The sequence below is a fragment of the Solea senegalensis genome, linkage group LG16 (genome assembly GCF_019176455.1).
Source record: "Solea senegalensis isolate Sse05_10M linkage group LG16, IFAPA_SoseM_1, whole genome shotgun sequence".
Classification (NCBI taxonomy): Eukaryota; Metazoa; Chordata; class Actinopteri; order Pleuronectiformes; family Soleidae; genus Solea; species Solea senegalensis.
The window spans coordinates 7,895,169-7,907,651 of NC_058036.1; the positions used below are offsets into that span (position 1 = coordinate 7,895,169).

General features: G+C 40.7%; 2 protein-coding genes across 2 annotated transcripts; one reads left to right on the forward strand and one right to left on the reverse strand.

The window, feature by feature from the left end:
- Window positions 1-3,798: 3,798 nt before the first annotated feature.
- Window positions 3,799-6,497, forward strand: LOC122782451. Its single transcript, XM_044046785.1, has 6 exons — window positions 3,799-3,862; window positions 3,940-4,005; window positions 4,228-4,491; window positions 5,806-5,940; window positions 6,031-6,058; window positions 6,166-6,497. The coding sequence occupies exons 1-6, from the start codon at window positions 3,817-3,819 to the stop codon at window positions 6,287-6,289; spliced, it is 663 nt and encodes a 220-aa protein (XP_043902720.1). The 5' UTR covers window positions 3,799-3,816; the 3' UTR covers window positions 6,290-6,497.
- An 819-nt stretch (window positions 6,498-7,316) lies between these two features.
- On the reverse strand, window positions 7,317-10,226 carry ptafr (platelet-activating factor receptor). Its single transcript, XM_044046784.1, has 2 exons — window positions 10,134-10,226; window positions 7,317-9,226 (listed from the first exon to the last, which is right to left on the reverse strand). The coding sequence occupies exon 2, from the start codon at window positions 9,222-9,224 to the stop codon at window positions 8,088-8,090; it is 1,137 nt and encodes a 378-aa protein (XP_043902719.1). The 5' UTR covers window positions 9,225-9,226; window positions 10,134-10,226; the 3' UTR covers window positions 7,317-8,087.
- Window positions 10,227-12,483: the final 2,257 nt, after the last annotated feature.

Consider the following 12,483-nt stretch of genomic DNA (forward strand, 5'->3'; position numbering starts at 1 on the left):
GGAAACTTATCCATCAAAAAATGATGCAGGGATGAGTACACTCCTTCACGTCTTTCTCTGCCCACACACACACACACACACACACACAATGGCTTCATATTTCATTAGGGTCATCAAAGATAACTGTCTCCAAGAGGAAATCTCTCACTGAGTTGCATGCTTTCTCTCCTCTCAGTGACATAATAATGTATTTTCCTCATAGTGAAGTGTGTGTAAAACCCACCCACCACCCCACACACACACACACACACACACACACACACACACACACACACACCCCACTGGGCTAATTTTCAAAGCACACGAACAAAACTGAAAAGCGTGAGAGAGTACGGAGTACAGCAATTCAAGTGTGAACTCAAAACAACCACAAAAAAGGAAATACCCCAGAGGTACAGAGTGTCACACTGCCATTCTACTGGAGGCAAAATCTGATTGAAGTGAACCTATAATCCAGAATAAAGGAACAGATTTTTATCACACAAACAAAACTACATATAAAACTGTCATTTAAATTGAAAATACACAACATATCCCTGCTGTGAAATAACCATTTTAATCTCCCAGCACACTGATGGATTTCTCTATAACTACACACTCAGTATCAAGCGGCTACATCTCAGGCTGATGGTCAGGAATCACCGGGGGATTTTGAAAGAGGACAAATGGAAAGCTGCTGAGGATTGATGCTGGACCTGGGTAATATTGTTGCTACTGTTAATGAGTTGTGAGCACCACCCAGTGGTTGATTGTTTCTTCACCCTGGGTCTGTTTGTACTAAGAAACAACGGAAAATCAATCTTTAAATGTGTGACGATGGATTTGTTTTTTTTCAAAGCTACAGGTGTGTTATTTCTAGCTTTAATCTTTACACTATTGCTATTCATTCATTCATCTGTATTCTGCTGTTTAATGGCACACTCAACATGTCAGCTATTGTGGACCAAGAGGGAGGTTTTCCATTCAGGAGTTGGTAGAGACCGAACAAAGAGAGAGACCACAGATATTCCTTAATAACCGATTTTTAAATCATATTTTAGTTTTATGCTGTATGGTGTAATTATTTTTGCTTTTGCACAATAACAGCTATAATATTGGTATTGTTTATCAAATTTTTTTTTTCTTATCAAATTTTTAAATACAGACATGTATGTACATCTTTTCACGTTTTATGTACAGGCTTTGCTCGGCACACACATCACAGCGAGGGAACCAGTAACTTAGTATTTGTCTCTACACCAGGGGCTTCAAACTCAATATGACCTGGGGGTCAAGAGGGTCCAAAAGTGAAAAAAGTCCAAAAGTTTGGGGGAAAAAGTACTATTTAGTATTTAGAATGTCATGTCCTGATAATTCATCATGACGTTGCAATTAAATACATTTAACACAACAACAACAAAAAACATATTAATGCCGCAAAATTAATCTGTAAATAAGAAAAACAGACAGAAATAAAACTCATCAAAACATTAAATCAAAATAACTAATTAAACACTAGCCAAGCTTAAACATATTTAAATGTTGAATTTAACAATGTGATAAATATAACCTAATGTATTATTATCATCATTATTATTGTTATTATTTTAAAATAAGTGTCGGGCCACAGGACATCGACTGGGGGGCCGCATGTGGCCCGAGGGTTTGAAGCATGGACGGTTTCAAGCCCCTGCGCTACACATTAGCTTTAGCTGCTAACTTAGCTAATTCACAGCACATAACACACAACAAAAGCATCACAAACAAACACAAATGGGACAAACGTCCCTGCTTTATTCACAGCCCTGTCACCCTCTGACTATACTAGTGTCTGTTAATTCATGTTTAATACGTTCTTACCTGTAAAATACGGACGTTTTTAGGTTTATGAACAGGCTAAACCTGCTCATTTTGAAGCAGTCTCCCTCTGGTGGTGTAACAGCAAAATGCCACCTCCTCAGTCCTCTTGTAAAGCGCGTGGGGCGAAGACAATCCTAAAACCGACACATTTTAAACACTCATTATTTAATAAAATAAGTATTATAATTAAATAAATAAATGAAATTACCTTTTTGTATGGGGGCGACCTTTTTTTTATGAATTGTGTCTTCCTTGTCCACCACTGGGTCACAAATGATGTTCTTGGATGAACTATTGGATGAATGCTGCCCTCTAGAGGTCAGCAAAGATAACACTCCCAGAGGAGAGCAATTACCTCATTTGCAGTTTATTCAAGTAGGAAATAGCAAATGTGAATTTAGGGATAGTATAAAGGATGCGACTTAAAAAATACTTTTCTTTCTGATTAATATGTTGATTACTTTGTCACTTTTAACAAAAAATGTTTTCATAAATTTCGAAAAAAAATGGTTTTATTCACATTTAAGAAAATCAGTAATAATTGGTTACTTATTGATGAATTTTCTGTTTAAATCTTGACAAAGAATTTGTTCCACTACTTCTCTCTCTCTGTGTGTGTGTGTGTGTGTGTGTGTGTGTGTGTGTGTGTGTGTGCCTCAGTCGTGTCTGTGGTGATTACCAAGGCCCCACTTTATACAGCAGTATGAACAGAATAATTAATGAGTAATGAATAATAGAAGAATAATGAAGAATGATGACTTGGGGGGAGCGAAAGACACATTGCACACACACACACACAAGATATAGAAGATTATACAGTATCACTGTTTATCTTTTTTTATCAAGTCACAGATGGCTGCAGGGCATGTGGAGAATGTCTCTCAGATGATTTCTCTCATCTGCAGCGAAAAAGTAAAAGAGTTTGGGTGTTTCTGTTCTTAAAACTGCAGATATTACTGATATGATCATGATATAATGATGATAACATCACTGATTTGTGTTGGTAAGGAGGATTCAGGTAACTTAGAGGAAGTTTTTCCATGTGCCGCTTTTTTATTCTACTTCTCTCTCGTGTTGGAGATGAGGGAAATGATCTGATCTGGTCAAATGCAAGCGTATAACTATAAATTATAGGTATGACACTGTGGAATCACTGTCCAACCGTGATCCAATTAAAAAAGAAGTACAAAGTAATGATTTTTATTAAACAAATATTATTGTTATTATTATTATTATTGTTATATGTATTATATACAGTTATATTATATTGTACATGTTTATAATAATTAAATGGTACATAATAATAACCCATAATTGTCTGAGATTGGTGATGATGATGATGTTTGTCTAGTGTTGTAGATTTTAGATAGATTATACAGATATATAGATAAGCATGAACAGTATGTATTAAATGACAATATGCATATGGATGTACTTTATATATGTATACATAAAATCTTGAATAAAATCTTTTTTTCCATATGAAGATGCATTCCATGCATGGTATTTTATTTGTGTTCTTTTGGCAGAACCCTTTGAAACCCACGTCCATCTCTTGACCTGCTCTGGCAGCAGGTGGACACTTGCCACAGGCGCGACGTCTAGTGTCCAACTGTCCACACGCAACAATCTCGGCTGTCATCACAGCCTCAGCCTGAAGGGAACCAGCTGCCCTTAGATATGAAATGTGAAATATGAGTGTCATATTGACTGATAGAAATAATATAGAAAATATAAAGGACATTGAAAGTACTGGGGGGGGGTTTTCTGCAGGCCATTGAATTGAGTGACAGATTTTTAAATATTTAAAATCTTTGATGGGTGAAGCCACCGTTGGCTCAAAAAGAGGGAACTTGAGACCACTTCCCTCTCTATATCGAACGCTCGCTCTCATACTTCCTCCCTTCACACCTGTGTTTTAATTATTTACCTTTGAATCATTCTCGTTCTTGTCGGCCTGCGGTGACTCAGAGCAACATGCTGCTGGGCTTTTTGCTGCTGTCCTTTGTCTCTGAGAGCACAGGTAAGGAGATATGTATTCAGGAACAGGGGAGAAAATCCAGATGATATGAGTTTTCAATTTATTTGTGCTTATTGCAGTTAAATCCTCCACGACAACAGGATATATTTTGGCTACTACTACTACAACTACAACTACAATGACAGGTGATTCATCGTGCGACTAAAGCTTTTCAGAGTACATTATTGCACACAAGAGTGACAGTGTATAGCATTTTTGGATGTCAATTTGTCATTCTTTTCACAAAAAAAAGGTCAGGGAAAAGTTGGACCAACCTGCTGTCATAAGATCATCAGTACACCAATTATTCTGGATATCTGTACAATCCATAGTTGGTAACGCCATCATCTTCCCCTCCTCCCCTCTAGATAAACCTCATCTTCCTCTGCAGGCAATGGCCATACCAGACTACCCAGTTGCAGCAGGTCAACCAGTGACGCTGTTCTGCAGTGATTTCTCCGCTGTTATTTGGCAACACCTAGAACATGCGACCTGGCAGGATGTGAGCCACAGAGGGAACCTGACACTCACTCAACCAGAGCAAAGTGGCTTGTACCGCTGCAGAGCTGAGGCTCCATCACGGCCCGTGAGCCGGAATTTCACAGTCTACATCGTGGACGTGCAGCCAACATGTGAGTGAAAGCACTCAGTGTAAAAGTGTAGGCCAGTCTGCACGAGACTGTGTTGATGTTGAGACGGAGCTGGCACCTGAAGGAAATTTGGGTGTAAGCTGCTCACTCTCCTGCATCAATGTCCATTCAGAAAACATGTTTTGAGTATACAGGGGACACAGGAGCTGCTGGTTTACTGCTGCTGTCTCATTTGGTAAATTTGTGTCACTTTGATAAATCCAAACACATAAGACATAAGATCGAACATATTTAAGAGTATTAGGGCCACAGAAATAATTATTTTTTGGAAAAAAAGACATCACAAATTCTGAGATTAAAGTCAGAATTCTGAGGAAAAAAATCTGGGGAAAAAAAAGACACAATTCTGATTTGTTTTAAAGGTACATAGACCGGAAGCTCCAATTAACGCTGCGTTTGTGTGTGTGTATCTGCGTCAGTACCTCGTTTATGAAACCCTAAAGTTTCAGAACAACAGTTCAGCCATTGCTGAGAAAATAGGGTTTTATTGTTTTCCTGGGCTCTGCGAAGCGGATCGGCACTTCCTTAATTTGATGTCGTCATCAAAAATCCTCACCACTCCTCTCACCACCATAGCGCCTCGTGGTGCGGGCACTAGTCCGGGCACATCCGGTTGCGTACATTCAACCGCAGAAGAAGAAGAACTACTCTCGTTGTAGCTGCTGAGATGCAGAGCATCCACCGTGCCAGAGGGGGAGCTGTGTATCTGAGAGCTGGCCTATCTATTACGTCACTTCCAGGTACCTGGCCAATCACAGGACAGTGGGAAAGCTCTCTTGGCTGGCCAATCACAACACAGTCTACGTTCTGGGGGGTGTGGTTTTGGTCTGAAACAGCGCGGCTGACGAGAGCGTCAGTGAGGAGATATTTTGATCGGCTCGTTTGCAGCGACCAGTAGGTTTTTAACCATGAAAACAAGTTAATATATGTAGAGTATATAAGTAGACCTCCATAACTAACATATATGTGGGATACAAGCATTCGATGTTGCCTTTAAAAAGAAAGAAAAAACAAATAAAAAAGCATGAATTCTGACTTTTTTCCTCATAATTCCGACTTTAATCCCATAATCCATGGTGTTTTATTATTTTTTTACTTTACTTACTTTCATCAAAGTGACAAAAGAAAAGATGAACTCAGCAGTGGATCAACAACTCTACGGAACTCTACGGAAGTGTTAGTTTGTAGTTCCAGTTAAGTTGCCAAATCCAACAATTGACCGTTTTGAAATTCACCCACATCTGAGTCCATCTTTGACCTGCTATTCTGTGCTTTTTCTCCCTAATCTAAAAACAGCGAGTGACATTTTAGGAATAGCTGCGTTCGTCCTCTCTCTCCTGGCTTTGATCATCATCCTCACTCTCTTGAGTTGGCTTGGCTGGCAAAGATTTGGTGGTGGAACGCTGAGCACACCTGCCACTGAAGTTAAAGGTGCAGAGCGTCACGGATCACTGAACTGTTTGGTGAGATTTTGAGCATGAACATTTCGCGGTGAATTTTAATTCCTCTGTTTTCTTGAAGGGTTTCCTGGACCTGCAAAGGCATCGAAGTACGTGTGAAACCAATCACACACACTCACATTTATATTATTCTCTGCACTGAAGAGACACGTATGGTGTTAACAGTTCATGCATTATTATTTTTGTAATACAACAGGGCATGTTCACCAGAGAGCGCTGGAGATGTGTACATGAATTGCACAAGCATGAACCAAGCCTACACTAATCTGGACCCCACCAATATGACTGCGGATAATGTGTACTCGAGTCTGGGAAAGTGAGAAGACGGAGAATGGAGGGGCGAAAAAAAGGATTTTCAGCTGCAGATTAAAAGTTAAAGTTAGTTCAGGACCTTCATATAAAGCTCATCATTATGCTAAGGTTTAAGATTGGATGTGGTCGTGTGTACTTTGTTTGATAATGATGATTATATTGCAAAACGGTAAGAAACCATCATTTTACGACACACTAATAAAACCTGTTATTTGAGACAGTTTTTCCATGTTTGTTTTTTTAGAATAAAGCTATTTAAAGTGCCCGTGTGGAACTTGCATCACCCCGTCTGTCGACTTTTTCCACTACCCAAATGGTTGTGTAGTGGTTAGCACTCTTGCCTTTGCAGGTTAGCAAGGAGTTCTGCATGTTCTGTTTCGTGTATGCATGTTTTTTTTTTTCCGGTTTCATCCCTCAGTCCAAAAACATGCAGATTTGGACCCTCTGGAAACTCCTAGTTAACTGAAGATGTGAGTGTGAGAGTGAATGGTTGTGTGTCTCTATATGTGGCAGCGCATGCTGAATGGTCCCCTCACTGGTAGGTGGAAAAAACATTTTGCCAACAGAAGAAGTCCGAGCCTCAACCTGGCGACCCTCGAACCGGCTGACACCCAATGGGGCTTTCAGTCTTAGGGTCACAGATTTTTCGGAGGGCTGTGGTGCCACTACCAGAAGTGACGTAACGTAAGTACACCCTGGGAACGACGGTCGCCAGCAACTATTCCTCAAGCGAGAAGTCCCGAAGTTTTCCCTACAATAGAGGATTTTGAGAGAATTCTCAGAAAAGTGGAAAAAGAGACGGCTACCAAGTATATCACGTACAAGAAACAACTCCATTTCAGGGAAGAGATCACCCCGGGGTTTAGGGTTAGGCATGGAGAAAAAATGAGGTTAGGGTTAGGGCCAGGTTTAGGGCCGAGAAAGTAGTGTGGAGCTGATAGGCTTAATCAGCATCGTGTGAACTCATTTGACATCTGGTTTGAATGTAGCAGACGTTTGTTTATATTCAAAAAAATAACGCACTATAGCTTTAAATCCACATCTAAAATTATATATTTTTTAAAAAACATATTATACAAGTATGAATATGAGCATACTTTTCTTTTGAAAGATCAATTGAACCCTGAGCACACACTTAAATTAAAACATCTCGTTCACAGCACACATACAGCACATTTAAGCAGATATACAGACTTTCACAGCCTTCTTCACGATCAGTCATGGAATTTTTTTTTGTTTATCATACGAAACAATGAACGCAATGTCACAATAGTGGATGCCAGAGGTCATTATTACTTCTGTTCCCTGGTTTCACAACGCCGGGCGAGACGAGTCCAGGCAAAACCAACTTCTCTAATGGGAGTCCTAATATTCTTACATATTTTACTGGTGTGACACGACTAACTGTGCAGCTGTTGGGTATGAATAATCATGTAAGAAGATACACCCTATTATTGACTTCTTTGTTGTTGTTGTTTTAAACGCCCCATTCAGTGCACAATGTGGCCTCATAAAGTCTCATCTGCGTGAACTTCTGCTTGCAAAACTTCCGCTTTTTCAGCTTCAATTTAAGACAGGAAGAACAGCCTGGTGCAATCCAGACATCAGCTCCAACAATATGCAGTGTTTCAAACATCAAGAAAATGACATTAAAGGGTGTGGTGTCAGAACTCTGGTGACACAATAGCATCATGACTGTGAGGCGCTGGAGAAGCAGGAGGTGGAGACCCCACACAGACACGGCAGCTGTCCCAAGTGACAAATATCTAATACAGTATTTTACGCAGCTGATAAAAAATGTTTGAGTCACTTCTCTTCAGGTTGTTGATGAAGTCTCTGGCTTTGATTATTCCTGCTGTCCATAGAAATCTGTGAGCTGGTTGTGTGTGAGCATCCTTCTCCCTTTCCCATGCGTTTGATGTGGGCCATGATGAACCTTCTGAACTTCTTTGTGGCAAAAAAGTAAACTACCGGATCCAAGATGCAATTGAGGCCCATGAGCAGCAAGGTGACCTGATGAGCATCGTTGAGTGCCTGAAGAGTGCTCTGGTCCCAGCCCACGTGGCCCCAGCCCTGTTTGATCTGCAACACGGCCAGAGTCCAGGGGCCTTGGACGGCGTGGTGGGGCAGGAAGCACAGAGCAAACACGCCCACCACAGCCAGCAACATCTGCAGGGCCCTCCTTTTCATCCCTTTGGGCCTTTTGGACTTTCTGGCCATGAGTGTCCCAGATGGGACTTCTGGCTGAGGAGTGTTTTGAGCAAGTAAAGCGCGAGCGATGAGGAAATTGCACACCACAACAAGAAAAAAGACAAGGGAAAACATCCCGATAATTGCGAAATGAACGGCTGCGATCACTTTCTTTTTCTCCTCGGTCACGTTTTGGTAGCCCTCAAAACACCGAGTGACGTTGTTCGCGTCGGTGTTGATCCCTGGAGATGTCAAAAATGGAATGGCCATGGAGCCGGTCATCGCCCAGATGACGACACACACAATGATCCCACGGCGCCTGTGGTCTGACGAGGCCGCGTCCAGAGGCCGGGTGACCGCCCAGTACCGGTTGACACTGATGGCACCGAGGAAGAGGACGGAACAGTAGGTGTTGATGAAGAAAAACGACCCCGTCAGCCGGCACATGAAGTCGCCGTAGACCCAGTTACCGTGACGACTATAGTACCCTACCCAGAAGGGAAGAGCCGACACAAAAAGGAGGTCAGCGATGGTCAAGTTGGTCATATAGATGCGGATTTCTCCCATGGCCTTGGCGCTACGAAGGCAGCGCAGGACAAACAGCACATAGACGTTTGCAAAGAAACCCAGGAAGACGACGATGCCGTAGACAACTGGGAGGAGGATGTAACGAAACTCAGAGTCCAGGAAGGTTTGACTCTCAGTGGCTGTGGGTTCAGGACCGGAGGTTCCTGACATTTTTGCTCCCAACATTTCTGTCAAAAAAACAAATCGGCACGTGAACAACAAGAAGGTTTTGCTTACAGTGCAAGTGAGATAAAAATGCAACTGCGTTTATTCACCGACTTATTCATCTTTTTTCTTTTTTTTTACCAATTAGAGCCACTGTGTTTCTTCCGGGGAGAAATTGTACAGGAGACATAATGAGTCACAGTCTGAGCTGAGCCGTTTTACCTCTTCCATGTGACTTTAACAGTTAAAACACCGCGTCAAATAAATACTGTGCTGCATGTCACTGGACTTTTAGAACACCACTCCACATTTACGGCACGGTGTCACGTCCCAAAGCCTGTGACATGTACAATACACCTCAGGTTTTCAAAGAGAAAACGGAAAGAATCTTTGGTCACACAGTGGGATGTGATGAAGAAATGCAGGAGGTGAAGCAACATCAAAAGTAATGTCAGCATCTTTTCTGTCGTAAACTAATGGCGGCCAGCTTTGTTTGAGATCAGAAGAAGATTGCGCTCTTGGTTAATTGGTATTAACGCCTTACATAAATTAACATGTCATTATGTCAACAACACAATTAGGTCAATTGCATTTTTTTAAAACATCAAAAGAGACAATTGAAATTATATAAAGGTGAACACTTTTGATTAAGTATCAGTTCACCTTTGTTACTAATTTCTTTCTTGTAATAATAATTACTGTCTATTTTCCGTCTTTTTTTCCGCTCAATTGTACACTAGTTTCACTATTAGCATAATAATATTTTGTAGGCAAACTCAATCACACTTTAAAAATTCATAAATAAAGGAACTTGTGATGAACAAATAATGAAGTCAAGCTGTTTTCTTTGTATCGGCTTAAAACAGACTTTAATTGATCTGTACACCTTCACTTAGAAAGAATTAAAGAGCTAATAGGACGTGAACTCACCAGACTGCTTTATCTTCTGTGTTATCGCTGAAGATGTGAATACTGCGAATGCCTGTGCCGCTCCGGAGTACACAGACGGTGTCAGATAGAGTGTATGTCACAATCAGAGGGAGTGTTTTAGCTCAAGACGGAGGAGGTGTGAACTTCTCTAACTCGTCTTGGGGAAAGTCCCTTGTGGCGTAAGCGCGAGGCCACACTTCAGATTTATGGTTCCTGTCTGTCAAAATGAAAGGAGAAAACCGGATTCCCACTGTGGAGTAATCTAGGAGTTTTCCCAAGCTGATGTTCTTGTTCTTGTTCATTGAAATTTGTCCTGGGTGAGTGGAGACAGTAGTGTGGTGTAACAGGAACATTTACAGTAATATGTAATGTAATAATGTATTACCTTCCTGGGATGAATCACAAGAATGATGACTTAATCGACTCTCAACACAACTTGAAGGAACTATAAATGCATTCATTCAATTAAAGGTTCAAGTAATTTTTTCTGAGTTGAACCATGGAGTCGGTAAAACTGTTTGAGCAGTTCCCTCGGCTTTATTTCCCCAACATTTTACATTTTATTACACATTATTTCTAAGGCTCTAACAGCCAGAATGATGACGATTAATCACCCTGAAAAGACAGATCTGATAGGAATTTGTCAGTGTTCTCTGTACTGTATAACCCATCAGGAACCTACTTCTTGTGGGCAATTGTGTGACTTTTAAAGGGCAAACTTTCTGTGTTATGTGTTTCCACTTGGGAGACCGATACCACTTTTTTCGTGTACGATACTGATATCAAAAACTAGAGCATCTGCCGATATCGATATCATTCCGATACAGTCACTTTAGACTTTTTCAACTATGAAGGCGTTAACGCCACATTTGTCCTGATGCATTTAGAGAATAAAGCAGTTCATAGCATGACTATGATAAAAGGCTGATTATATATGAGATTTAAATTTTTACAGTGTGTGCATAGCGAAGCATGTGATATGTAAGATTTTTGGATCATATCGGATCTTACATTGTCATCTGTCCAACATTTGACCAGTATCGAACCGAGTATCATGGCCGATACCGATACTGTCCAGATTTTTACAGACTGATCCTTTCAGCTCAATAATCCCTTCTGGAATGGGCAACCAGTACAAGTACAACGGGAACAACTCTACTGTCTTTCTGAAGGTTTATTTCACACACACAGTTAGCGGTAGCTAGACAGCAGTTAATCAGCAGTTAGACTAGTTATTCAGTTAGTTAGGTTGTGAAAACAACAAGTCGTACAGGTTCTGATGATAGTAGTTTTACAAAGGCATATACGAAGGTTAATATATAGCAAAAGAGCTTTGATGATGAAGGCACTTCAAAGGTGCTTTGATACCAATTACAACAATAAATAGATGAATAGAATGATAGCTTTGCTGAGTATCACCTCATGCACTTCATAAATTCATGTTAAATTTACATTAGTGCTCTCTAGATGACGGTTATTATTATTTTATTATTATTATTATTAGTAGTAGTAGTAGTAGTAACAATGGCAGCTTTTTTAAAGCATGTGTGCATGGTGTTTTGTCATATTATTCCCTTTATATAATGTATGATATATATGATACACTTTGTGTGTGAGGCCCTCACTAAGTTTCCATCTACCCTCCATAATAAACCAACATGATAATCCAGAGAAAGAGATCAGAAGTGCAGTAATTGTATTGACCACATGAGGGAGGAAGAAGCTAATAAAAAGAAAAAACAAAAACAGCCCCTCTTTGAGTTTAGTCCAGGTAAAGTTCCGCACAACAGTGTGTGACCACATGAACTTCACCTCCGAGTGTGTAGCTGCTGCGTCTCCCCACACACACACACACACACACACACAATCACCCAAAATCTAAAAATGTGATCCCATCCATCTCCCATGTCGAAGCACAAACTCAACACATCCTCCTCTCCATGGTGCCACAGTGTAATTCCTAGATTAAGGTTAACGAGCCTCCCCCACCTTATTCCTGTTATTATGGCCTGGCAGTGGAACAAGAGAGCAGAGCATTTTCGTGGTTGTGCCCTGCATGACTGCCAGACATGCTGTGCCACTGCTTTGTGCGCAGGCTTACACTGTAAAAAGAAATCCTTTGACATACATCTTGTTGTTCGTGGTTTGGGTGTGGATTCAAAAGATTCCACAGCAAGTCACTGAGATTTGTTTTGGTCATGAAATGGAGAGCGGCATGTGGAATGTGGTTTGGTTCAAAGAAAGGTATTGGATATGCTGAGTTCACATGTATTCTTCACTATAGTGCACTACAGTGTTCTACTGGGTTCGACAGTGTATATGTATATACGGTTTATATATGTGTATGTAT